Source organism: Oncorhynchus nerka, linkage group LG16 (genome assembly GCF_034236695.1).
Source record: "Oncorhynchus nerka isolate Pitt River linkage group LG16, Oner_Uvic_2.0, whole genome shotgun sequence".
NCBI lineage: Eukaryota > Metazoa > Chordata > Actinopteri > Salmoniformes > Salmonidae > Oncorhynchus > Oncorhynchus nerka.
In genome coordinates this window covers 8,472,192-8,500,127 of record NC_088411.1, presented here as the reverse complement: position 1 = coordinate 8,500,127, position 27,936 = coordinate 8,472,192, and the positions used below count along the sequence as shown (strand labels likewise).

At 43.0% G+C, this 27,936-nt stretch overlaps 1 protein-coding gene across 1 annotated transcript in view; it reads left to right on the top strand.

Annotated features, from left to right (window-relative positions):
- LOC115144385 (dual specificity protein phosphatase 3-like) overlaps nt 1–18,260 on the top strand; it is a 32,029-nt gene extending 13,769 nt beyond the window's left edge. Inside the window, exons 2-3 of the mRNA XM_029685389.2 lie at nt 3,441–3,673; nt 10,279–18,260. Coding sequence (XP_029541249.2) covers nt 3,441–3,673; nt 10,279–10,520 — 475 coding nt within the window. The 3' untranslated portion in view covers nt 10,521–18,260. The remainder of the gene's footprint in view (nt 1–3,440; nt 3,674–10,278) is intronic.
- Nucleotides 18,261–27,936: the final 9,676 nt, after the last annotated feature.

Below are 27,936 nucleotides of genomic sequence, written 5' to 3'. Positions count from 1 at the left end.
AAAGTCAATGGAAGGTGCACTAAAATGCTTTTATCGACACCCGCTCAGTCTTTAATATAAAAGTGCTGGGCAGCCCCTGGTTGACGGCACACTATGGTTCTTTGTAAGGGCTTGTTTTAATAATGCATGGTCTGGGGCTGCACAGAGGAGTACTGAGTGGAGGACAGGGCAGGTAAATGGAGGGCGTGAAGGCGTTAGCCATGCACTGAGTTCAGCCTGTGCATGCACCTATATGCGCGCACACATACAAAAATAAGCGGGTATGCATACACTTGGGTAGGCACTGGTGTACGACACATTCAGACGCGTAGATGCTTTATTTGTACACTTCGGTGCTTACAGGCACATCCTCTGAAACATGTACTGTACACATGCTCAAAGTTACACATTCATCCTCACCCTTTTACACATAGGCTTTGTCTTTATAAGAGAAATGTTACTGGATTCGTGAGAATAGACTGAGCCTCCGAGGGAATAGTGAGAGAGCAAAGTAGATGGCAGTGAGATGGAGAAGGGTAGACACAGGAGAGAAAGGAAGGAGCGCGAAGGGTAGCTATATCGGGTTATGTGAGCAGATCTGAGCGGCTGAGCCTCATGTACTCAAGCCATCGCTCCATCACCTCAGAGTAGCCTTGGCCTGCAAACAGGCCAGACAGATGGGCAACTTCATCCCCTAGTCATAAACTAAGATGGTGGCAGACTGGCTCTTTATTAGTTAGCCCTGCAGTGGGAGGCAGTGCAGGCATGTTCACCCTCTGTCCCAGGGGAACCATCCAGGGTCACTCAGCCTCTCCACACCTCCGCCTGGAGCCTGATGATATGCTCATCCAACTGCAGAGCACTATGGGATGGGATAAAGCCCCCAGATCATATTAAATACAGTAAACGGGACCTGCATTCAATGAAAGAGCTCCGAGACAGGATTAGTCGAGGCACAGATCTGGGGAAGGGTACCAAAAAATGTCTGCAGCGCTGAAGGTCCCCAAGAACACATTGGCCTCCAACATTCTTAAGTGGAAAAAGTTTGGAACCACCAAGACTCCTTCTAGAGCTGGCCGCCTGGCCAAACTGAGCAATCTGGGGAGAAGGGTCTTGGTTAGTGAGGTGACCAATAACCCGATGGTCACTCTGACAGAGCTCCAGAGTTCCTCTGTGGAGATGGGAGAACCTTCCAGAAGTACAACCATATCTGCAGCACTCTACCAATCAGACCTTTTATGGTAGTGACCAAATGGAAGCCACTCCTCAGTAAAGAGCACATGATGGCCCGCTTGGAGTTTGCCAACAGGCACCTGAATGATTTTCAGACCATGAGAAACTAGATTCTCTGGTCTGATGACCAAGATTGAACTCTTTGGCCTGAAAGGCAAGTGTCATGTCTGGAGGAAACCTGGCACCATCCCTATGGTGATGCATGGTGGTGGCAGCATCATGCTTTTGAAAACCTGCTCCAGAGCGCTCAGGACCTCAGACTGGGGCAAAGATTCACCTTCCAACAGGATGACGCAGGAGTGGCTTCGGGACAAGAGCCTGGACTTGAACCCGATCGAACATCTCTGGAGAAACCTGAAAATAGCTGTGCAACTATGCTCCCCATTCAGCCTGACAGTGCTTGACAGGATCTGCAGAGAATAATGGGAGAAATTCCCCAAATACAGGTGTGCCAAGCTCGTAGCATCATAACCAATAAGACTTGAGGCTGTAATCATTGTCAATGGTGCTTCAACAAAGCAGTGAGTAAAGGATCTGAATACTTCAGTAAATGTGATATTTCATATTTATTTTAAGTACATTTGCTGAAACTTCTGAATATGTTTTTGCTTTGTCATCATGGGGGTATTGTTTGCAGATTAGGGGGGGGGGAGACTATTGAATCCTGTTGTGGAATTATTGTAATCAAAGAACTTAAAAAAAAAAAATGTGTTTCTTCAAAACAAGTGAACTTTTTTTTAATACCTGCAGTAATGAAGCTTGTCAACGAGCCCCCCGTAGGTGATTTGTTGAGCACACCGACAAAAGATACCATGGCCTTATAGCAAAGATACTTTCTTCAGTGTACATGACAAACAATTTCCAAACTATGTTTCCTGCTATTTAAAAAAAATAAAAAAATAATATTGTGATATTCCTGGCTAGGCCTCTACTTTTCGCTGACAGTTGCAACTCAGCAAGTATCTATTTTGTATTTGCAGCGTGCTCTGCCTTTCCGAATGTAGGCAATACAATAAAAATATATATTTCTAAAGGCTAGGGAAGCTAATCAACTTCTGGCCAAATCATGCTTTAGCTGCCTATTTTGAATGATATTATTTCTGTGTAGGCTAATTAGGCCATCTAATTTTGGCAATAGAATTCAAGCCTTATGGACGCTCTGAGCCAATCTACTATCCCCCATAGTAAAGTTTGGTGGAGCCACTTTCAGACAGTGGATATGTCTGCCTATGTTAGTGGTCCCCCAGGGGACGGGAGTGTTCAGAGCCCAGTGCCATGCAGACCAGCGTTTCCATTAGTCTGTAATAGCGTGCTTTTGGCCATCATTTCTGTTGTTGAAAAGCTAATTAAATAAATTTGCCACCGGCCAATTGTCAGGCAGAAGAAAAGGATTCATTGCTATAAAAAAATATATATATATGTATGTAGCCTATTCGTATGAAATTACCTGTTGGGCTCTATCGTCCCAGAGTCTGGGCTATTTCTTTCTCAACAAGCTGACATTTCCACTTCACAATAACAGCACTAATAGTTCACCGGGGCAACTCTGTTAGCGCAGAAATTTGACATACTGACTTGTTGGCAAGGTGGCATCCTATGACGGTGCCACGTTGAAAGTCACGGAGCTCTTCAGTAAGGCCATTTTACTGCCAATATTTGTCTATGGAAATTGCATGGCTGTGTGCTTGATTACGGGTGTGGCTGAAATGGGCGTCACCTCTAATTTGAAGGGCTGTCCACATACTTTTGTGTATATACAGTGTAGGTTTAAGACTGGGCAAGATGGAGTAGCCTAGGTTTGATGCGATAATCGACAAGCAGGAAGTGCATCCAACACATCACATTTTCACAATGATGCTCTGAGAGTGCATTGGCTACTCAGAACATTTAGGGTGACCAGCAGGAGAGGCTTTGAGACGGTGTTATGACAATGGCTTGAATAGCATGTCTGGGACAACTTTGTCAGAACTGCTAGAACCTGGTATTGTTGAACCATGTACAGTGTGTTTTTACTTTGGCAGCCACTGTAAAGTAGGTCTAGCATTTGCTTATTTGCTGTATCTACCCCTTGAGTAGCAACTCAACAAAGCTGATAAGAGTGATTATGGAAGTCTTCAATATAACTTTATTGAAGTGTTCCAAAGCAATGCACTCGGGTCTGCCCCGTGCCTAATCAATGTCTGACGTCTACCTCATAAACCATAGAATTATCTACTTCTATCGCACAGGTTCGTGGGCCAGAATCTGATGCGTCTGCAGAAGCTGGGCGTGACCCACATCCTGAATGCGGCGGAAGGCAACTCCTTTATGCACGTCAACACCAATGCAGATTTTTACGCTGGCTCGGGCATCACCTACCATGGCATCCAGGCCAATGACAAGCCGCAGTTCAACCTCAGTAACTTTTTTGAGGAGGGGGCGGACTTTATTGAGAAGGCTCTGGCACACAACAATGGCAAAGGTGAGTCTGCCTGAATTCAGGCTGTATTAAATACATCTCACCCATCTACACACAGTACCCCATAATGACAAATCGGGAACATGTTTTATGTTTTTTTTTGCAAATGTATTGAAAGTTAAATACAGATCTAATTTACATAAGTGTTCAATACTGTATAATAACTAGTGATGCACCGATATGACATTTTTGGCTGATACCGATATTTTCCTTGCCAAAAAAAAACCAATACCGATAACTGATATTTACCATTTTTGCGACCTTCTAAGCATTCTAGTACAGTTAAATAGTTAACACCCATACGGACGCAGTGGTCTAATAAACTGCATCTCTGTTTGCTGACTTTTTTTGTACAGTGCTACTGTATCTTTTATGACACGCAAAGACCCAAACGGCGTTCCATAGTACGTATGTTGTGAAGCTGATCGCAGTGGCGCTATTACTGTGTAACTCTGGTAGGGCTACATCTGAAAAATAGCGCACCGGTGCCCGACCAGTCGGCAAAAGCCAAAATCACCCATGACAAGCGGATGATTGTCAAGGGCGATGAGTTCTATCTTGGCTTTAATGGATTTCACCTTTGAGTTGTCTCGCTGAAATGTTCTTACTCTTTCAAATGACTGCTTGACTTGTTGACTGCTCGATCCACACAGCAGACATTGTGGGCTAGGTTAGGAATTCTGTGTTACACGTGTAGCGTAACATTTTACGTGGCGTCATTACGTCGTGTACCTATGTTTATATAGGTAGCTTTGACATCGTTTCTCCCCAATTTCGTGGTATCCAATTGTTTTTAGTAGCTACTATTTTGTCTCATCGTTACAACTCCCATACGGGCTCAGGAGAGACTAAGGTTGAAAGTCATGCGTCCTCCGATACACAACCCAACCAAGCCGCACTGCTTCTTAACCTCTTACCTCTACCTGGGACGCTTGCGTCCCAACTAGAGCTCTGGAAATGCAAATGTGCTACGCTAAATGCTAATAGTATTAGTTAAAACTCAAAAGTTCATTAAAATACACACGCAGGGTATCAAATTAAAGCTACACTCGTTGTGAATCCAGGCAACAAGTCAGATTTTTAAAATGCTTTTCGGCGACAGCATGAGAAGCTATTATCTGATAGCATGCACCAATACACTACAACAGAAAAGCACAGCAGGGGACGTAAACAAAATAATTAGCATTTCGGCGTTACACAAACCGCACAATAAAATAGAAAACAGTCATTACCTTTCACCATCTTCTTTGTTGGCACTCCTAGATGTCCCATAAACACTATTGGGTCTTTATTTCGATTAAATCGGGCCATATAAAGCCAAGATATCGTTATATGTAGACTGTGTGATAAACGAAAAAAACAGCGATTTCACAACGTAACGTCATTTTTTAAAATTCAAAAAGTAGACGATAAACTTTCACAAAACACTTCGAAATACGTTTGTAATGCTACTTTAGGTATTAGTAAACGTTAATAAGCGATAAAATTCATCCGTAGGCGATGTACATATCATTAGCTGTCGTCTTGGAAAAAATTTCAGGAGAGAGCTCTTCCGGAATGATCTGGGCGGAGACCGGAGGTACGTCGTGCCCCTCTTTCGGTTCAACCAAGAATCAAAGAGGATTAAATTCACAAGATACTCGACTACATGGGGATGCTGTGGGAGTTGAATGCTCGGTCTTATCTAATTCGGCTCACTGTTAACAATTGCTGGAAGTGGCGCAAGGATATTTATTTCCATTTTCTGTGATCAGGTTTTCCTGCGCTGTCCGATGTAACGCACGTTATGTAATAGCCACAGTCGTGATTTAACCAGTTTTAAAAACGTCCGAGGGTTTCCTATACACACATTCTAACCATATGAACGTACTATATTCCTGGCATGAGTAGCAGGGCGCTGAAATGTTGCGCGATTTTTAACAAAATGTTCAAAAAAGTAGAGGGTAGGAGCAAGAAGTTAACACAGCGCGCATCCAACCCGGAAGCCAGCCGCACCAATGTGTTGGAGGAAACACCGTGCACCTGGCAACCTTGGTTAGCGCGCACTGTGCCCGGCCCGCCACAGGAGTCGCTGGTGAGACAAGGACATCCCTACCGGCCAAGCCCTCCCTAACCCGGACGACGCTAGGCCAATTGTGCGTCGCCCCACGGACCTCCCGGTCGCGGCCGGTTACGACAGAGCCTGGCGCTGCAGTACAGCGCCCTTAACCACTGCGCCACCCGGGAGGCCCGACATCGGTTTTTAACATCGGCGTTAAACTAGACGTCTGGCCGATACCGATGTTGGCATTGTTAGCTAATATCAGCCGATTCCGATTATATCGTGCATCCCTAATAATAACCTTTTGCAGTGATTGCAGCTGTGAGTCTTTCTGGGTAAGTCTAAGAGCTTTGCACACCTGGATTACACAATATTTTCAAAATTCCAAGTTTGTTGTTGATCATTGTTAGACAAACATTTTCATGTCTTTTTGGTAATCAACTTCAATGTAGATTTGGCCTTGTGTGTTCTGTTATTAGTCTGCTTTTCACCAGACGCTGGGAGATTAAGGCAGGTTTTCCTCAAGGATTTTGTGTGGAAAATTTCCCCAGTCCTTAATGATTACAAGCATACCCATAACATGATGCAACCACTATGCTTTGAAAAACTGGATAGTGGTACTCCGTAAGTGGCATCTAGTGGGCAAAGCTTGGTACTTTCTCACAAATGTTATGGTAAATAATGCATGTGACTTCAAATGGCAAATTTCTCTGAACAGAGGAAAAAAACATCACCAGATTCACAGGAAATGCATTACAAAGGATGAAGCTGCAATACTCCATGCAGCAGCTCCATACTACTTGTCAAACATGGAGAACTGGTACTGGTTGGTTGAGGGGTTCGTGAGTGGCTTTTGACCATTTTATTGGATTCCTCATCTGAGATGATGGGTGTCAGTCCTCTTTCTTGTGCTTTTTGAGGTTGTAATATCCTCTGCTATCAATAGTTTGTTCCCCTTGGTAAAAAACTGTAAACAGACCTTTGTTTCTCCAAGTCCAAGTTATGAGAAGAGGAGTAACAGCAACTGTCCTTCAGGGCACAGGATCTAACACGTTTAATGATGGAATAGACACGGCGTATACAAAATGTCACTGGTTACAGGATGTTTAAGCCTCGACAATTGAGACATGGATTGTGTTGTGTGCCATTCATAGGGTGAATGGGCAAGAAAAAGATTTGAAGTGCTTTTGACCGGGGTATGGTGGTAGTTGCGAGGCGTGCCGGTTTGTGTCTATAACTGCCACGGTGCTGGGTTTTTCATTCTCAACAGTTTCCCGTGAGTGTCAAGAATGGTCCACCACCCAAAAGACATCCAGCCAATTTTGACAACTCTGGGAAGTATTGCAGTCAACATGGACCAGCATCCCTGTGGAACGCCTTTGACACCTCGTAGAGTCCATGCCCAGACAAATTGAGTCTGTTCCGAGGGTAATGGGGAGTGCACATCAATATTAGGAAGGTGTTCCTAATGTTTTGTTTAATCTGTGTACGTCATCAGTCCTCCGGCGTAACAAAGTGGAGATGGATACACCTGTAAACTGTTTCTCAGACTAGTCCTATTCCACATTTCTGTATCAGCTGATGTTTCGGTCAGTTACATTTGAACATTCTTCTGTTGTACCAAACCCCACACATTTTTCCATAGAGAGTAAACAGACACCACTTTGCCACAAGTTATTTTTCCTTTCCTCTGTGTTCCAAAGGTAAAAAATGCTTACAAGATGCTACTTAAAGAGGACCATTTGTTGTACAGTACCAGGACAGTGAGACGCATTGCGTTGAACAGCACATTGATTTGCGTTTGGTAGTACTTTAAGACGTACTCTTTGAAATATGTCAGATTTGTATCCGAGCACCAACACAAAACAAATGGAAATCTATCAAGGAAGCAAACAAGAAGAGATCAAAGGAGTCCCATCACTTCAACCAAAACTCTCTAATTCATAACAGCCATCTGTAGACGGAAAGAACAAGAACAGCCATCTATCGCTGACCACACCTCTGGCTCCTTTCTCCTCTCCCAAATGTTACTGGTGTGTTGACATACCCTGGGGGCCCATTTCATTGGAGCCCTGAACACTGTTTTGTGGCGTGGATTTAATGGAAGCCCTGACACAGCGGCACAATTATAACTCATCTTAATTCTCAGCCAATTAGGCGGCAGCTGCGTCGACACCCCAGTAAATCAGTGTACGACAGTAGAGGAGGTTGAAGAGAAAGAGGTGGTGGACACATCTTTCCAACGAGACACACGATGCCGTAACACCAGCCCCTTCCTGATGGGTAAAGTGTCCTGATGTAACCCACCGAGGCTTGATCAGTGACATTTTGTGACCACCGTGCAGAGCTGTGGAAATGTCAGCGTTGGAGCATGTGACTCGTCAGCCGGGCTGCTCAAGTGGAAGAGTGTGTGTTGCCAGCCAGGTTGCATGTTCTATTGACTGAGCGTGTGTTTTTATATATATATATATATATATATATATATATATACACACACACAGTGGGGCAAAAAAGTATTTAGTCAGCCACCAATTGTGCAAGTTCTCCCACTTAAAAAGATGAGAGAGGCCTGTGATTTTCACCATAGGTACACTACAACTATGACAGACAAAATGAGGGGGAAAAAATCCAGAAAATCACATTGTAGGATTTTTTATTTATTTGCAAATTATGGTGGAAAATAAGTATTTGGTCAATAACAAAAGTTTATCTCAATACTTTGTTATATTCCCTTTGTTGGCAATGACAGAGGTCAAACGTTTTCTGTAAGTCTTCACAAGGTTTTCACACACTGTTGCTGGTATTTTGGCCCATTCCTCCATGCAGATCTCCTCTAGAGCAGTGATGTTTTGGGGCTGTTGCTGGGCAACACGGACTTTCAACTCCCTCCAAAGATTTTCTATGGGGTTGAGATCTGGAGACTGGCTAGGCCACTCCAGGACCTTGAAATGCTTCTTACGAAGCCACTCCTTCATTGCCCGGGCGGTGTGTTTGGGATCATTGTCATTCTGAAAGACCCAGCCACGTTTCATCTTCAATGCCTTTGCCGATGGAGGTTTTCACTCAAAATCTCATGATACATGGCCCCATTCATTCTTTCCTTTACACGGATCAGTCGTCCTGGTCTCTTTGCAGAAAAACAGCCCCAAAGCATGATGTTTCCACCCCCATGCTTCACAGTAGGTATGGTGTTCTTTGGATGCAACTCAGCATTCTTTGTCCTCCAAACACGACGAGTTGAGTTTTTACCAAAATGTTCTATTTTGGTTTCATCTGACCATATGACATTCTCCCAATCATCTTCTTCTGGATAATCCAAATGCTCTCTAGCAAACTTCAGACGGGCCTGGACATGTACTGGCTTAAGCAGGGGGACGCATCTGGCACTGCAGGATTTGAGTCCTGGTGGCGTAGTGTGTTACTGATGGTAGGCTTTGTTACTTTGGTCCCAGCTCTCTGCAGGTCATTCACTAGGTCCCCCCGTGTGGTTCTGGGATTTTTGCTCACCGTTCTTGTGATCATTTTGACCCCACGGGGTGAGATCTTGCGTGGCGCCCCAGATCGAGGGAGGTCTTGTATGTCTTCCATTTCCTAATAATTGCTCCCACAGTTGATTTCTTCAAACCAAGCTGCTTCCCAGTCTGGTGCAGGTCAACAATTTTGTTTCTGGTGTCCTTTGACAGCTCTTTGGTCTTGGCCATAGTGGAGTTTGGAGTGTGACTGTTTGAGGTTGTGTACAGGTGTCTTTTATACTGATAACAAGTTCAAACAGGTGCCATTAATAAAGGTAACGAGTGAAGGACAGAGGAGCCTCTTAAAGAAGAAGTTACAGGTCTGTGAGAGCCAGAAATCTTGCTTGTTTGTAGGTGACCAAATTATTATTTTCCACCATAATTTGCAAATTCATTAAAAATCCTACAATGTGATTTTCTGGATTTTTTTTCTTCTCATCTTGTCTGTCATAGTTGAAGTGTACCTATAATGATAAATTACAGGCCTCTCATATTTTTAAGTGGGATAACTTGCACAATTGGTGGCTGACTAAATACTTTTTTGCCCCACTATATATATATATATATGATGCAAATCTAGGGCCTGACCTCTGCGGCAGACAAGTCAATGTCAACCATCTTCACTGCACCTAACCACTTCCCATAGCCTCATCAGATCAGTGTGCGCACCTGGATATGTAGGCTATGCGTATCATCCTCAACACACACGAACGTGTGGGTCAGGCCCTAGATTCGCATCTCCCTGGCTGAGATGCTTCGCCAGGCAAGGTTATATTTGGAGCATCTGTTCCCTCACCTCCTGTCATCACTGTACCTCAGTCTTCCCTCTCTTTCCTTTTACTTCAGTCGCCGTCTTCGTCAGAATCCTAATGCCTTAAACGCTCTCCTTTTTTTGTTTGTATTCCTTTTAAGACCACAGATCTGACAGGATTTGATGGTTGCGAGCAGTATAGTGAAACCCTATCCAGTCCTCTCAACTGTCAGTGTTCATGAAGGAAAGGAGTTGCTTAAAGAGAATTGGGACGTAGCCCTAAGTGTCTGTCTCTGTCCATCAGGGAAGGTGTATGTCCACTGCCGAGAGGGCTACAGCCGCTCGCCCACCATTGTGATCGCTTACCTCATGCTGCGCCACAAGCTGGACGTCCGGGTGGCGGTCGCCACAGTGAGGCTCAAGAGAGCGATCGGCCCCAATGACGGCTTTCTGCGCCAGCTGTGTCAACTCAACGAGACGCTGGCGAAAGAGGGCAAGTTGAATGAGGTGATGCCAGTCAAGGTGGCCAAGTTGAAGACCAAATAAGAGAGCGTGACTTAACGCCTTTGAAAGGCCTGTGCTTCCCTAAGAGCCAACCGGACTCAATCCACCCCGGTCAGCAACACATCATTCAGACACACATGCACACACGTACATCCACAACCTGTAACATGCATGCATATACATATAGTGCTGTGAAAGTATTTGCCCCCTTTCTAATTTTCTCAACTTTTGTTTATTTTATTTTTTTATACGGAATGTTAGCAGAGCTTCAACCTAAGATTAGATAAAGGGAACCGGAGTGAACAAAGTTATACAACACCCAATGCCCCTGTTTGGGGGGAAAAGTAATTGCCCCCTTTCCGCCTAGGACTTACCCTCTGCAGGTACTGCCTGCTCGGGCTTACCTTCCGTGACTTACCAAATATCCTAAATCTACGATCGGTCGTGATACAATGAGACTACTGAATAAGCTCAGGCTTTCTAGGTCCGACTCCTATAATTGGTTCAGCCTATGACTCATCTCCACAAGATGTCAGAATGAGTGACAACGGGTATAGGAACTGTGCCTACCTTGTTTTTGGTGCCGGCTCCTGATTCACTGATTTCACGGACTCTCTATTTAGACTGTACATTAAGGTTGACCCTGCTTGCAGCGCCAGCTGTTAGGCTCTACAATAGAGTAAAGCTCACAGATGACTAGTAAAGCTCAAACCAAGTTTATTCACCCACTGGGTCACACAGCTGCATAAGACGGTAGTGTTTCCTCCAGCACAAGTATTTCTATCCTCCCCTTTAGGACGGAGTCTCCTTTTCCCTAAACATCGTTGTTGGGCGGGAAAGTAAGTGATCTGGGTAATAAACGGTTCCTTCTCACTTCATGTGACCTGACCTTGGCCCCCATTTTCCCTCTAATCCACAGCTAGCCACCCTTATCAGTGACCGCAACTATGCGATTGCCTTTTCCCTCACTTAGTAACATTCCAAGCTCCTGGCTCTTATCCAACCTCCATTGACCCTACCATGTCCATTCCTCCTACATATACCCATTAACTTCTGGCGTAGCTTTAACAGACGGATGACCTGACGTTCTCCTGTAGAACCTCATGCCAACGGGTGAAGCGTGGCGGTGGTAATGTGATGGTTTAGGGATGCTTTGCTGCCTCAGGACCTGGACGACTTGCCTTTTTTTTTTTTAAATAGAGGGAACCATGATTTCTACTTGAATGTCAGGCCAGCCGGTCTGTAAGCTGAAGCACAGCTGGGTCAAGCAACAAGACCATGATCCAAAACGCACAAAGTGTCTAAAAAGCGGCATCTAAACTTTAGGAATGAATGGCCTAGCCAACGTCCACACCTAATCCCAATTTGAGACGACGTGACAGGACTTGAAATGAGCAATTCATGCTTGAACTCCCAAATGTCTCTGAGTTAAGGCAGTTCTGCATGCAAGAGTGGGTCAAAATTCCTCCACAGCGATATGAGAGACTGATCAACAACTACAGGAAGCATTTGGTTGCGCACATACGCTATAGGTGGCACAATCAGTTATTGAGTGTAAGGGAATTTTTTTTTTTTTAACATTTAAAAAAAAAAATTGTATAATTTATTAGTATACTCACGTATTAGGTTTTGAAGATCTGATAACGTTCTGTATCAAAAATAGGCAAACGTTTTGAAAATCAAAAAGGGGTTTTCACGGCACTACATGCATGCATGTTGACAGTCACACACACTAACTCTCTCTCTGACACAAACTGTATCTGTCACGCTTCTGTCCTCTCTGCCGGTATCCTTGGGTACATCTGTCCCAACAGCGGGGGAGTTATGTTAGGCAGAGGAGAGATGGAAGCCTTCTAACCATGGCTCAGTGATTTAACGTATATTCTGCTAGTACATACAGCCCCAAAGTTCTCCTAGTGTGAGGTTTTGACCTGACCAATGAAGCATTCCCTAGACCATAGGTTTAGAACACTGGACAGCTCTCCCTGTGTGCCACTTTTGGAGCTCTGAGGTACAAATAATAGATTATAGCACAATATTTTCATAGTATCCCACTGCCAGGGCTGTCTGACTACAATGATGTCATGACACCAACAAAATGATCCCTGACCAGTCTGGAATGTTTTGACATTTGGTCTAGTCCAGTGGTTCACAAACCTTTTATAGTCCCGTACCCCTTCAAATGTTCAACCTCCAGCTGCGTACCCCCTCTAGCACCAGGGTCAGCGCACTCTCAAATGTAGTTTTTTTGTTGTTGCCATCATTGTAAGCCTGCCACACACTATACGATTTATTAAACACAAGAATGAGTGAGTTTTTGTCACAACTCGACTCGTGGGAAGTGACAAAGCTCTTAAAGGACCAGGGCAATAATAATAATTAATAATAATAATTTTGCTCTTTAACATCTTACATATAAAACCATTTTTTATTGTATTTATTTATTTTAATGTTACCCCTTTTTCTCCCCATTTCGTGGTATCCAATTGTTTAGAATCTACTATCTATTATAAAACCATATTTGTTCATTGAAAATTGTGAATAACTCACCACAGGTTAATGAGAAGGGTGTGCTTGAAAGGATGCACTTAACTCTGCAATGTTGGGTTGTATTGGAGAGAGTCTGTCTTAAATCCTTTTCCACACAGTCTGTATTTAGTTTTCATGCTAGTAAGGGCTGAGAATACACTCTCACATAGGTACGTGGTTGCATAGGGCATCAGTGTCTTAACAGTGTGATTTGCCAAGGCAGGATACTCTGAGCGCAGCCCAATCTAGAAATCTGGCAGTGGCTTCTGATTTTAAATTACATTTTCACAACCACTTGTTGCAATTTTGAGGCTCTCTTGTTCAGATATCTGTAAGTGGACTGGAGGCAGGGCATGAAAGGGATAAACTGGATTCGATATCAGTTTCGGGAAAGTACCTGCGTAAATGAGCACCCAACTGAGGTGCTTTGCTATATCACATTTGACATTGTCCGTAGCTTGAGTTCATTTGCACACAGAAAATCATACAATGATGTAAAGACCTGTGTGTTGTCCTTGTTAATGCAGACAGAGAAGAGCTCCAACTTCTTAATCATGGCCTTGATTTTTGTCCCACACATTGAATAAAGTTGCGGAGTGTCCCTGTAATCCTAGATTGAGGCGAGGGGGTGGGGGAATCGTCCAGATAGGCCAGTCTTGAGAAACTTGTCATCATGCAAGCGGTCAGACAAGTGAAAATTATGGTCAGTTAATTTTAAGCTCTTCTCTCAATTTAAAAAAAAATGTGTCAATACTTTGCCCCTGATAACCAGCACACTTCTGTATGTTGTAAAAGTGTAACATGGTCGCTACCCATATCATTGCATAGTGCAGAAAATACACGAGAGTTCAGGGTCCTTGCTTTAACAAAGTTAGCCATTTTCACTGTAGTGTCCAAAACGTCTTTCAAGATGTCAGGCATTCCTTTAGCAGCAAGAGCCTCTTGGTGGATGCTGCAGTGAACCCAAGTGGCGTCAGGAGCAACTGCTTGCACACGCGTTACCACTCCACTATGTCTCCCTGTCTTGGTTTTTGCGCCATCCGTACAGATACCAACACATCTTTACCACACGTCCATTTGATGTAACAAAACTGTCCAGTACTTAAAAAATATCCTCTCCTGTTGTCCTGGTTTCCAGTGGTTTGCAGAAGAGGATGTCTTCTTTAATTGACCCCCCCCCCCCCATAAATGTAACAGACTTATACCAGGAGCTGTGCCAGGCCTGCCACATCTGACTCATCCAGCTGTAACTCACAGAATTTACTGGCTTGTATGCGAAGCAGCAATTGTTTCAAAACATCTCCTGCCATGTCACTGATGCGTCGTGAAACAGTGTTTGATGAAGGCATTGACTGTATAGTTCTTTGGGGGGGCCTTTTCCCCAGCATTATCCCAGCCATATCCGTGGCAGCAGGAAGAATTAAGTCCTCCACAATAGTATGGGGCTTGCCTGTCCCAGCCACTCAGTAGCTCACCATATAGGACGCTTCTAGCCCCTTCTTATTAATGGTATATGTTGCTTTTTATACATGTCTTACTACTCAAGTCATCTTAATTCTTGCTCCAAAAACTCCTGTAGCTTACTTTTAAAATTGGCATGTTTTTTTTGTTTCTAAATGTCTGCGCAAGAGTAAAGGTTTCATTGAGTTGTGAGAGTACTTTTGCACATATAACACACTGTCTGAGGAAAGGCACTACTCCCAATATTAGTGAACCCCAAATCAATGTAGTTCTCATCGATGGTCCAACATCCCTGTCTGTTCGGTGCTTTCCCGGAGAAGGGGGCAGTAGCTCTTCGGCTGCATCAGAATTACAACTGTCAGTGTCCATGCTAGCTGGACTACAACATGTAGAATTATTGATGCTAGCTTTGGATTTGCTCGTGGAAGCAGAACAACTTGTGTTGTCGACAGGTGCAGGTGTAGTACTGCTGGAAGTAGCAGTACTACCAGTAGAGCTGGTATGTGTCTCTATGGACACTGGTCTTTACATTTATTTTTTTACCCCCTTTTCTCCCCAATTTCGTGGTATCCAATTGTTAGTAGTTACTATATTGTCTCATTGCTACAACTCCCGTACGGGCTCGGGAGAGAATTGGAATTCCCTCAACGGTTAATTATTTGACTAGGCTACCTGTATTTGACTTTGTTATTTCGGTGGTTTAATTAGATTTTTATGGCTGCGTTGGAAAATATAAATATACTTTTTTAATGTGAATCACATTTTTATTTGGCGTACCCTCGACGGCATTACGCGTACGTACCTCTGGGGGTACATGTACCCCAGTTTGGGAATACCTGGTCTAGACTTCCTGATTGCACAAAAAAAAAAAAAATCTGAATGGTGACATTTGCGCGAAAGGTTTTCTATCGCTCATTTGCATGTCACGTCAATGATATCATGTCACGGTGTGGGACTGTGGGTCAATTAACCTTATCGGAGTGGGCGCCCTCATGCTAGTTTGTGAGCTAGGCAGGCTACAGCCTGGGAAGGTCTCCCACTCAGAAGTACGAGTTGGGGCGAGGTAGGTTGACCTTAGGTCTCTCCACTGGAAGCCTGAGGTAGGGCGAGCGGGGGAATCTATCAAATAGCGCACCTCTAACTTTGTACAGTACTAATGCAATTAGTTGTGCAATTTAGTTTGTGTTTCTTGTTTGAAGTGCAATAGTGTAATAATCAGGTTATCTTCTTTATAAGTGTGTTATTCTATTTGTGTGATACAGGATTTGTGCAATTTAGTTTTATTTGTGTTTTTTGTTAGCAAAACACCTGAAACCCCACCTCCTTTAAGGAATACCTAGGATAGGATAAAGTAATCCTTCTCACCCCCCCCCCCCCCCTTAAAAGATTTAGATGCACTATTGTAAAGTGGCTGCTCCACTGGATGTCATAAGGTGAACGCACCAATTTGTAAGTCGCTCTGGATAAGAGCGTCTGCTAAATGACTTAAATGTAAATGTAAATGATTGGGTGTGACAGCGAAGCACCTTGCCATCACACCAGGAAGGGACAAATTTAGTGTTGGTTGATATTTGGTATATCAACAAATCATTCCATAGAGACCTGAATGGTCTGGTATCAGACCATGGTATCAGCTAAAGGAATACGCACTTACTGTGCCAGAGTTACCGCCTATTAATTCCATAGTACACATCCGTTCTGTCCGTCCCATAGATCTACATTTCCGCTGTCGATCAACGTCACTCACAGAAATTCCAATTGGCCCTTACATGTTCACTGCCTTGCACCAAAATATGTGTATGCTAATGTTATGCCTCTTTTGGCTTAAATATCTCAATGCCCTACCATCCTATTAAAGTATATTGTATGATCGAATCCAAGATATAAACGTCACCCCTCAGATATCCGGTGTTGCCTTTTGACTTGACGTCATCTTAAAAAGTGAAAGACAGACATTGGATCAAGACATCGAGTCCTAATGACCAGCATCACTCCATTTTGGACATGATGCACTAAAGAGGGTTCTAGAACCGTTTTGTTCACCCTGTTCGTCCCATATGTCAAATCGGATAACGCTCACCATAGAGGGCTACTGACTTATTGGTGCGTCCACGGATGGAAGGAATAGAAGTGGGATTAGTTCTAGGTTGCGTCATCTCACACAGCACTATCTATTCCTCCTTTTTTTAATATAAATATGAATCATGTATATACATATTTAAGCAATGTGTCTATAATGTGTAGGTATCATTTAGTACATGTGTTTAATTGTTATACTGTATCATTACTGTAGCTCTATAAATGAATTTCCCCATAAATTCAACATTTACACACTTAGTTTCTGTCCAATGTTGGATCACTCAATCCTCCCACCACTAACTCCTCTACATTTCCCTTATATTCCAATATCTGTATTTTAAGATGCTTTCGTGCGATTTTCTATCTGTTTTGTTGAGGATATAAAGATGGAGTGATTTTGTAGATCTATTTTGATTAGTATCGATTCTGTGACTCCCATGGTGCTAACTAATAGGATGTTCTCTAACTCTGATGCTCTGACCCCAAGTTGCCTCGTAACACCAACCATCATTCACGCATCACACACTACCATTCATAACCACCATCACGCCAACACCACAAACTTTTTGTTTTTCCCTAATGAATCCATTTTAAAACAAAGTGATAGTCCAGACATGTCTAACATTCCTGTATGATCTGAAGACCTAGGATTTATACAACCTAACCTACTGTAGTTACTGAGACCCTTTTTGCCATCAACACAAACATACAGTGTGCCAAGATGTTCTGTTCCAAGCAACCTACAGAAGCTGGTTACAATGTAAATGACTGGCTTGGTAACGTGAAAGGAGTGTTGTCTATCTTGTTCTAATAGGCCTCTTTCTATCAGGTCCATACGTCTGTTTTCCTACTGAACAACGATGGGCACTACAATGGACACATCTAATAGTGTCTATTGTAGAGCCTACCATTTTTTTCCCAAACCGTATTGATTACCATTTTTAAAGGTTCAGTTATTCAACCCATTGGGAGAATTTCTGGCTATTGGTCTAAGATGAGGGTAAAAAAAAAAAAAAAAAAATCAGCATTAACTGCCTGCCTACAGTTTACAGATTGAGTACCCATTTTTACCACAAATTAGGTAAAATGGTTAACTTTATAACAAACAAGGGGTTGTAAAAATACATTGAACCAGCTCCAAAGGTCAGCATCAAACACACCCTTCTGTTAGTGTTGAAGGATAAACACTGCCCCCTGCTGTTTAAAATGATTCCAGTGTTTTTTTGCACAATTTATTCAGTTATTGAATGCCATTAAGCTGACACTTTTTTATTTATTTGCAAATTATCATTAGTCCTGGTTTTCTGTCTATTATACAGTTGTACATGTTGTGAAACATGGACTGACCTGGGAGTATTTTTCTTGTCTGTTTTGAATAACGTGTGCCATTAAATGTAATTTATGTGCTGTATATTCACTCTTGAATATAATATACAATTGAAAGATTAATGTAACATCTCTGTGCTTATGGTTTTGCTATGTGATGTGTTAAGAATGTGATATTACTCTACTGTATTTTACGATATGAGAGAGATCTAAGTTACAGTAATTGCGCTCTGGCTATTGTGAGTCACTGTATTTTACAATCACAAAAGGTATTTAATCAGCCCTATAGTAATATATCATTGTGTACCAGTATGCTGTTTCTAGTTATTTCTCTGTACTAATAAATGCTGCTGTTTTTATTATTCTTAAACACTTCATATTCCAGCACCCAGCCTCCCTAAGTCATCCTTAACTTTCACTGAAGGTCTTTTATGTTTCCAGCCCAAACTGATTTACCTTGGGTTTAAGACAGACCTAAATGTCACTTGACTTTTTCCTACTCCATGTTGCCATCGGTGACATCCGTGCCCCCTCCATTCCTTTCAGGGATTATGGAGTAGTTGGAGATTTGGCACAAATAACCCCCACACTGCCTGGCTTCCACACCCCAGTTATCCTCTCACGTTCTCACAACGTCACATTCGTGTAGTATTGGTTTGTTGGGTTAATTTTCTTTTCATACTAGCGGTTAGCGGGCACTGCCTGTAGAAGGAACAGGAAATTCATCACAGGAATTGTATCATGACGGTAATGACACCGACTCCCACCCAAAAGCCTTACACTGAAGATGTGCTTTCTTCACACCGTTTGGAAGGACAGCACCTTTGCAGATGGAGATCTTAAAGTGTGTTTTCTGCAAGTTATTAAGAATATGATTTAACAACCATGACTACAGAATTCACAATGGATTTAAGAAACTTTAAAAACCAAAGGAAAGGTGGGTTTTTGACACTGTCCATAATTAGCCTTAAAATAAAGTGATCTATGTCACATGTAAATATATGGGTCATGACAGTGTTATGACCATATTATGACCTGTTTGTCAGCTGTTCTGACACTAGGTGTCAAGTAGTGTTACCATATTGTTTTCTCCAAACTAATCTCCGTCATTTAGCTTGATCTGTGACAGTTACAGCGCATATTTAGATATTCCATGTCTCATGTTTTGCTCTGTTGTGTTTGACATTGGCCCCATCAATTACACTGTAAACATGGTAGAACATCATTGGGAAAATACTCTCATAATTCCACGATTTCCTGGTAAAGCGCATCCAAGTAGATCCATGCATGAGAAGGACACATGTTTTATGTGGAGTGGTGTTGCTCGCATGACAAGATTCTATTACTATCTTATGCTGCAAGCTATCCCTTCCCTTGTCTTGATGGGCCGTTGATTACCACAGAGGAGAAGAATGCATTTAGGAAAAACCGGCACACAATAGTCCCAAATCACGAGTACACAGAAGAGAAGGCCATTGACCATCCACGGTCAAAGGCCTGCCTGGCCTGAACAGAGACTTCAAGCAATACAAACTTGAAGGCCATGTGAAAATACTGTTCAAATCAAGTGATACGAGATTTTGGAGGACATGAGAGAATGTTGAAAGAAGTGCTTACCTGAGAGCTACTTCAGAATATTTTATGTCTTTAGCCTTAAAACAGAAAGCGGATTCTTTCCGCTGGGCAGCACACTGTCTTGTCTCATAGATAAAAAGCCACAAGTTGAATTTCCAATGTGGTTTCACTATGCATTCAACCATCTTAAAGCACAACCAAATTCCAATAGAAAAACAAAGTCACATTTTTGGTTTAGTTGTCACCCAAATGTATATCACTAAGCTTTCAACCATTTAAAAGTACAGCCAAGTTCAAATGGGAATAGAATGTCCGATATTTAGAATAATATGTTATCACTGTGCTGTGTTAACATCTAAAAGCAGAACCAAATGACCATGGATTGCAGTTGAGATTACATTAAAAGTACATGGTGCAAATTATCAATGCCGTTCGAGATTCTGCACCTTTGCTAGAGTGAGTAAAACAGTCAGTGAGGTGTTCACTCATTTGTGTCTTGAAGTAGCTAGCAAGCTAGCCAACTTTAGCCAGTTAGCTTGAGTGCTTGACTGCTGTTGTGGGGTCAGAACGCTTGGATCAACCCTACACCCTCCGCCAGACGTCCAGTCTGCGCTCTGAACGCTCAGAGAGAGCGAAGCGCTGTCCATTTACGAACGGACCATCTGAATTTGCGAAACACCCATAGCGCACTCTGGCAATCCAGTTTGACTGTATGAACACATCCTATAAGTCAGTGGCACAGTTGGAACTATCCAAGCAGAAGATGCATCTCCTTAAAATGTTTATATTTGCTTGCGTTGACAACCAAACACAATTCAATATCACTAAATATCATTACATTTGAAATCAACCAGAGCTTGAAACCCTAGGCCTATTTGTAGTGTCTCTATTATTGGATTCTGGCTTGAATTGAAACAATAGCCATTGATGACTTTGCACATTCTATATAGGCCTGAGTGATAAACTAGGGTCACATTTCATTTGTTCTGTTAAACCTACCATTTGGAATGACTTTGATAGCAACAGTGGATCTATTTCGTATTTAAGTGGAGATATCATAGCTGGGCTTGGTAAAAAACCTGGATGGGAGACTAAATGAAAGCTATAGATAGATCCATTTCTCCAGTAGGAGTTGCTGCCCAACCTATTTACATTTTTGGGGGATAGTGGACACGTGCTGTCATATCAAAGGTACAAATTCAACATATTTTTTTGAAAAGGTTTGTCAATGTTGAAATTTGGTTTCCATGATGACATAATCCTTGTGGTCGAAATTTCACCCTCAAAACAACAGTTGATTACTTTTTTCAAATCCAATCTATTTTCTACTTCTACAATACGTTGACAAAATACATTGACCAAATATGTTGAAAAAAAAACATTGATTCAGCCAGTTTGTGCCCGGTGGGCTCACTCTAAACCTGTCTATATCTGCAGTAATGTAGTGATACTTATCAGCCTTCTATCTCTGACACATTTGACAGGAGGAATACTACCATAATGCATTACTGTACTCGCTCAGTCTGCACTCCACGCTTCAGCACAATGAACTTTTGACTGGCATTGAAAACAATTGGGCTATATTTCACCGTTGCAACAGCTGCGATACAGATTTCTATTGGGGAGTCCTTTTGTGATCATCTCCCTGTCAATCAAATCCTCAAAGGTGACACAAACACAGCTCCCCACATTGGTCACGTCAGATTTACCTGGCTACCCCCCTCCACATCGCTCCGGCCAACTGATGTTTCTTTTCCACGATGAGTCTGGATTCTCCTCCCTCCCCGACGATTTCTAGAATGAGAACTCATTCTGACAGTTCTGATTGGTCCCAGAAACAGATGGGTTGAGCCAGAGCCAGCCTTCATGATGACGTTGTCATCTTTGATATTCTGATTGGTTAGATTTGTTAATTAGACAATCCAACCGCTGATGAATTTGTTTTGTACAATGCCCCTTATTTTGAGGTCATGCAAACGACTTCTAGGATGGAATTTTCAGACTGAATGTATGTAGCAATCAATAGAGCAGTGGAATGAAATTCATGGTGAGTCGTCAGGCAAGCGTCAGATAAGGCTGGTGGGTGAGGTGACACCATAGAGATGGATAGAGATCTTTACTTGGAAAAAACATTTTTTTTGCGTGGACAGTGCAATTGAGACTTTCCACCATTCAACTGGGTGGGACTTCGGATGGGTTAAGGAAGGATGGAGATGGCCTCAATGACACTGCCCGTGCTCTCAAAGACGCCACAATGGGACAAATACAAAGATTAGTCGTCTAACTAAGTCTATGGGTGACACTAATCCAATGTCACATCCTCTCTGTATTCTATCTCCTGAATGGCATTGTATCACCTGACCATTAGATGGAGACAAACTCCTCTGGAGAGCCCTGTTGAAATCTATCTCTTGCTCTCTCTCTCTCTCTCTCTCTCATTTTCACACATCGAACCAGCAGCCACGTCTCCCTGATTTGATCGAAATGCTCTTTTAGGTTTTACAACTTTGAAGTGGCACACACCTGGCTCGGGGATGGACCCTCTCAAACAGCATGTGTCCACGAGGACTATTGGAAAGGCCCGATACTGATTCTGCATTGACTCCCCGCTCTCACCACGGCCCCTTGCACTTTGCAATTACTGTAGCCCAGCTGTAACGCTCCCCAGGGGCACCCGAGATCCAGGGGTCTCCTCCCTGCTTTGTCATATCCAGGGCCCCTGCCGGAGAAGTGGGCGGGGGAGCAGAGGTAAAGTGGAAGGATTATGTGTTGGATGTAGCAGGCTATGGGTCCCTAGATCTCTGCGGCTCAGTGTTAATCCAGGATCGCTGTATCCGGAATCTCATCAATAATCGAGCTAGGCTTAGCATGATGACGTGTAATTTACTTCAGCTATCTGCAGCTAGTGGGATTCTCCGATAGGAAGTGTCTATGCTGTGTTGTGGGGATGGCAGAGGATTCAAGGCGGACGTCTTGCAAAGGGATATGTAGCACAGTTGGAAGTGAGAATGGCCTCATTCCTTCGCTATATTAGGGAAACAGTCAGATACTCTGAGGATGTGTCAGAATGCTGGAAGAGAGAGACTTGTCTTCCTGTAATCTGTGATGTCAACAGAACCATTCTCTCTTACAGAGCTGTAATTACATCAGCGACAACACAGTGCATAATCCAGCATGTGTTGAAACTAGCACTCAAATTTTATGTGAATATTTATTAGCTTTGGAAGGAGATGCTTCAGTGGTGTAGTGTACTAGTCATATGTAAAGCAGATATTATCGGTTTAATAATGCTAGTCGACTAATTTATCCCTTTTCCCTCAGGGTTTATAATGTCAAAATACCAGAAGGCAAATTTTTTAATTCAAAATTAACTCTGCGTTCTGGGTGAAATCAATATGTTTGGGTTCATCCAACATCGAGCGGCTCGGATCTGAATTCCATCTCTGCAGCGATATTGTAGGTTATTTTGCAATTCTTTACATGTCTTTTTAATGTAGGCCTTTCCGCTTTCATCTTTGTCCTCTTTTTAATGACTTTATCAAATTAAAAGCACATGATGCTCCCCTTAACTCCTTGTCCTAATACTCCACCGCGCTCATTTCACAAAAAAAAAAAAAAAACAGGGCGGTGAGGTGGAATAGAGGGAGGGAAGAGGGGGAACATCTGTGGCGCAGCGCTAATTATTGGGAAATATCAGATAGAATGGGGTTTGGAATGGATGGCCCTCAGATCCTCTTCCAAGCGCCTGTGCCCGTGGTGGTGTTGCTCTTTTCATCTCCTCCTGCTCTGTTGTTTTACAGTGCTGTGGAGCCGAGCCAAGCACGCATTTCTGATGTTTATTAAGGAGAAAGAAGAAACTGTCATGTCATGCTTGACACAAGATGGCCGCCAAGCTCTTTAGAACTACCCATCCCTTTAAGAGTTGGCGGTGAGAGCATAACATATTTAATGCCCCCCCCCACCACGCACAAAAAAAAAGAACAAAAAAAAAACATTTTCATTTTTCTGACCTTTGAGGGAAAGCGATGGGGAGTGTATAACTCCAGCTTGCCTGCTGTGGAATGTCTGTTATTCTTTCCGAAGGTTTTCATTTGAGTTGGGAAACATGCAGAATAATAGTAATAATAGTGTCAGACAGTAATAATGATGGATTTATTTAATAAGGGACCAGTTCATCATTGGTTTTATCCTCATCCTGTATCGCAGATATTTTATCTCCCTTTATCTCCCTCACTATAGGACAGCCTGAGATCCTCTGCCTGGGCACTGTTTGCCAATCCAAAGTGTAGGTTGAAAACAAAAGGAGACCGGGCATTTGCCATTAGGGCCCCTAGACTTTGAAATGATCTGCCAGATGAGATCAGACTTGCAGATTCAGTGCCTCTTTTTAAATCCCCGCTGAACACACTTTGAAAAAATATACTATTAATGTATGATTTCAATGTATAATTAGCTATCTTTTTTTTCTTTCTCCATCCTCCTGTCTTTGTTTATTTGTTTATACTTTAATTGTATTATTTTGTGATGTGAATCACCTTGTTACCTGTAGGGGAGGGTGTGGTAAGTTGTTCCAAATGGGTAAGTCGAGCCAAGGTAGCGCGTCTGGTGAACAGGTCAGGTTCCCTAGCTGAAACTGGAGCAGCAGCACGACCAGGTGGACTGGGGACAGGCAGGAGTCATCAGGCCACATAGTCCTAAAGCATGATTGTAGGGCTCGGGGAGGGGAGGGAGGGAGAATTAGAGGGAGCATACTTAGATTCACACAAGGACACCAGATAAGACAGACTGACCCTAGCCTCCCTAGAATAGATACTGGAAACTGTCGGGGGGGGTCTCTGTAAACTTCAATATGATGTCCTAAACCTAGCAGGAAAGTGCATTCTTGTACTGTAGGTGTAATGCAAGGTATTTTCGCTGGGATATGAGGTAACAGCAGGGCTTGGACTTTGTTAAAATTGTTTAATAAAGTACAAAGTGTTTGTGAGGTGTTAAGCCTTAAAAGATGCATACAATTACAGATATTTGTCGGTGGCTTAACTTACCCTGTCCAGCGGCTCCAGTTACCCCATACCAGCGGTAAGTTGTGCCACTTTTTCTGGACTATGTTTTCAAAACTGTAATGTTTACTTGAATTCTGATATGTTTCAGGATGTTGTGTATCCCTGGAAATAATGTTGATATCTTTATTAGAAAGAAAACTATATTTCCCTTGACTGAGTGATGTTGAATGTAAAAAATAATAATCTCAATTTACCCCACTCTCCCCAATTGAAAAGCATTATTATTATTATTATTAATATTGCGGAATGTGAAACATAATGTGGTCAAATTATCCACAGGCCTAACATCCGCATGAAACGCTTGCTAAGGTATAGTAATAACAAGTCATAACAGAGGAAACTGGGGTGATATTGGTGACGCTCCACATAGGGCTTATATGTCCTCCTGCCAAGGTTAGCCTTAAATAGCATGTGTTTTGGATATCAATTGTGCAACGTGATATTGAGTGCTACTTACTTTCATTTACTCTGGATGGCTTTGTGTGACAGTGTACCACCCACATAACAACCTGGATTCAAAGGTACTGTAGCTTGACAGGAACATTTTGTTAGCGCCATACACAGTACATCTGAAAGAAAATGACCAAATATACTTCAGGGTATATAAAATAAATATGGCCTGTATATGCACCCTATTATTGCCACTGGCTGTGGAAAACGACCACCCAGAACTACATGGCAACAGGCAAAATTCTTGCAAGAAATACAGTATCAATATTCATAGCATGAACAGGGAGACATTTTTATTTATTTATACATGTACTATTTTACCATGACCATATCTATCTTATCAATCTCTTATCACATAGCCAACCCATGAACGCCCACATTGCTGAATGAAAACCCCCAAGTGTGGAGGTAAACACAGGGATATACCATCTAACTTAGGAATTTAGGGTTCATCTGTTTCTCTCCGCAACAGGTTTGTTTTCACACTACTGTCAGCAATGGATAGGCAGTGTTCGAGTTTTGGGAGATGGGTAGTGTTTTCTGGAAGCTAGCAGGCTGGGTGGCCAAAGGGAATGGCTACTTATCTGCGACGCTCAACAGCTACCTTTATGAGACAATCTCTGCTTATAATTGGTCTTTATTGCATTAGATGCCAGAGCTGGAGATTATTTTCACGTTTCGTACCTTGTTTTGTTAGTCCTGAACGGCTCTAAGAATGTTTTTACACCCTGTGTGTGGATGTCAATTCTTGTCTGTTCAGCAGCTGAAGGTTGTTTATACTTTCATGGCTAATTAGAACACCTCACTCGGTATTCTGGGAGATTATCACACTCCATTGGAATGTGTTGCCTTTCTCTGGGTTCTCATTCATCAATATGGTTCAAGCTTCCTATAGTTTAGATTTGGGTGGGCCATGCTGCTAGTACTTATGTTTTCTCAAGTTGGGTTTGGGCGTGTTTCCTGACAGGTTGACGCGGGCAAGGAATATCAAAAGCTTTAAAAAACACAGTCAGGGAATATTTGGTAGGATAAGAAATACCCAGGATATACCACTACATCATACATTGGACCAGGTTCCATATCAAAATGCCCTGAATCGTGTTAGTGTAGAAATGCAGGATCTCTGTTCATGTATGTGGTGTGAGTGTGACCTCCACAGCCATACCACTATATGGACACACACACAGAGACAGCGAGAGAGGGCTCCATTAACAAACCATATGGCCACAATCCCACAAGCAGACCTCTCCTCCTGGCCCAATCGGGTTTCACATGCAGGCAGCCCCGTTGGAGCTTCCCCATTCTAAGAGGTTAAATAAACGCTGTGCACATAATTTATGGCCAATGTATAATACAGTCTTGTAAACCTACAAGGTTTCCAATCGAATGAATAGCATCGACATTGAACATCAAATGGCAAACCTAGGTCACAGAGAAGACTGACAATGCCAAACCAATTAAGAGGTCATTTTAAGGTATGGGAAAAATGCTCTGTTGAATCTCTGTTGGCAATCCTGGCCCCCATTTGATAAAAGCATTTCAAAAGTAGCAATCTGGATTATAACAAAGTGGAGCAGCGACCAAAGACAATCAGGAGAAACATGCCGGCCTGCAGAGAAAAGAAAGGGAGGGTGGACAGACAGTTGATATTGGATGTTTTTTGGGAAAAGGACCATAACGTTTGGTTTTCATAACCACTAATGTTGTGTGCAAAACCCCCTGCTCTCCTCCAAAATATCCCATCAGAGATTTCTCCTTCTGGCGTCAGCCATGTGTATTTGGTGAGAGGTCAGTCAAGGAGAGGAGAAAGAAGCTAGAATTTTGTTCCCTTGCCTCGTAATCTACCGCTATGTTAGAGCTTCTTGTAAAACGCTCCAGAGAAAGCCTTCACGTTGGCAGTGAATAATTTGATTTGTAGGGTAATTACTTTGGCAGCTAAGAATAGCACCTGCGGCAGGCGGCATGGTGAGCGGCATGCTGGGTAGCGCAACTGGTTAGCACATGGTTCAGGCTCCCCAGTCAAGCCGCAGTCGAGGTTCCCACAGTTCCCACCACATGGCTCATGCCTGCTTTGGTGTACGAAGCAGATTTAGATGAAGGCTCAGTTTGGAAAGCATTGGGACAAGAGATAAAGAATGTTATGTGGTCCTGCTGGTGTCCACTTAGCCTTGTTTGCCAGGGCATAGAATGAGACTACCGTCTACCTACGAGAATATGCAGCATTAGGTTTTAGGCCTAGTAGAGGATAGAGCTGAGAGATACACAACACACGTGTGTGTGTGTTTGCTAAGGTGTGGAGAATCAGAGCAGGTGGTCTGTCCAGTTAAAGTGTTGAACAGTCTAATGCTTGTAAATAGAAACTGTCTTTGAACCTGTTGTTATCCGACCTAATGCTCCGATACAAACTGCCCCACAGTAAGGGAGTGAACACTTCGTGGCTAGGGTGTGTGGGCACCTTGATGATGCTGCAGGCCTTCCACAGGCAACATTTTGAGTAAATGTCCTGGATGGATGGGAGCATGGTCCCAGTGATGTACTGGTCCATCTTCACCACCCACTGGAGGGCCTTGCAGTCATCGACGAAGCAATTCCCATACCAGGCCGTGATGCAACCGGTAAGGGCGCTCTCGATGGTGCTGCGGTATTATTTGGAAAGGACCCGGGGTGGCATGCCAGGTAACATCAGCCACCTTAGGAAGTAGAGTCGGTGATGCACCCTCTTGATAAGAGTGGTGTTGATGTTCGACCATGTCAAGTCCTCTGTGATATGGACGCCAAGGAACATAAAACTGCTGACTCTCTACTCTAGTCCCGTTGATGTGGATCGGGCCATGTTCCCTCCTCTGCTTCCTGAAGTCAACAACCAACTCTTTTGTTTTGCTGATGTTGAGGGAGAGGTAAGTGAACTGGCACCACAATGCCAGTTCACTTACCACCTCCCTATAGGCTGGCTCGTCGTTGTTGGTTATCAGGCCTAC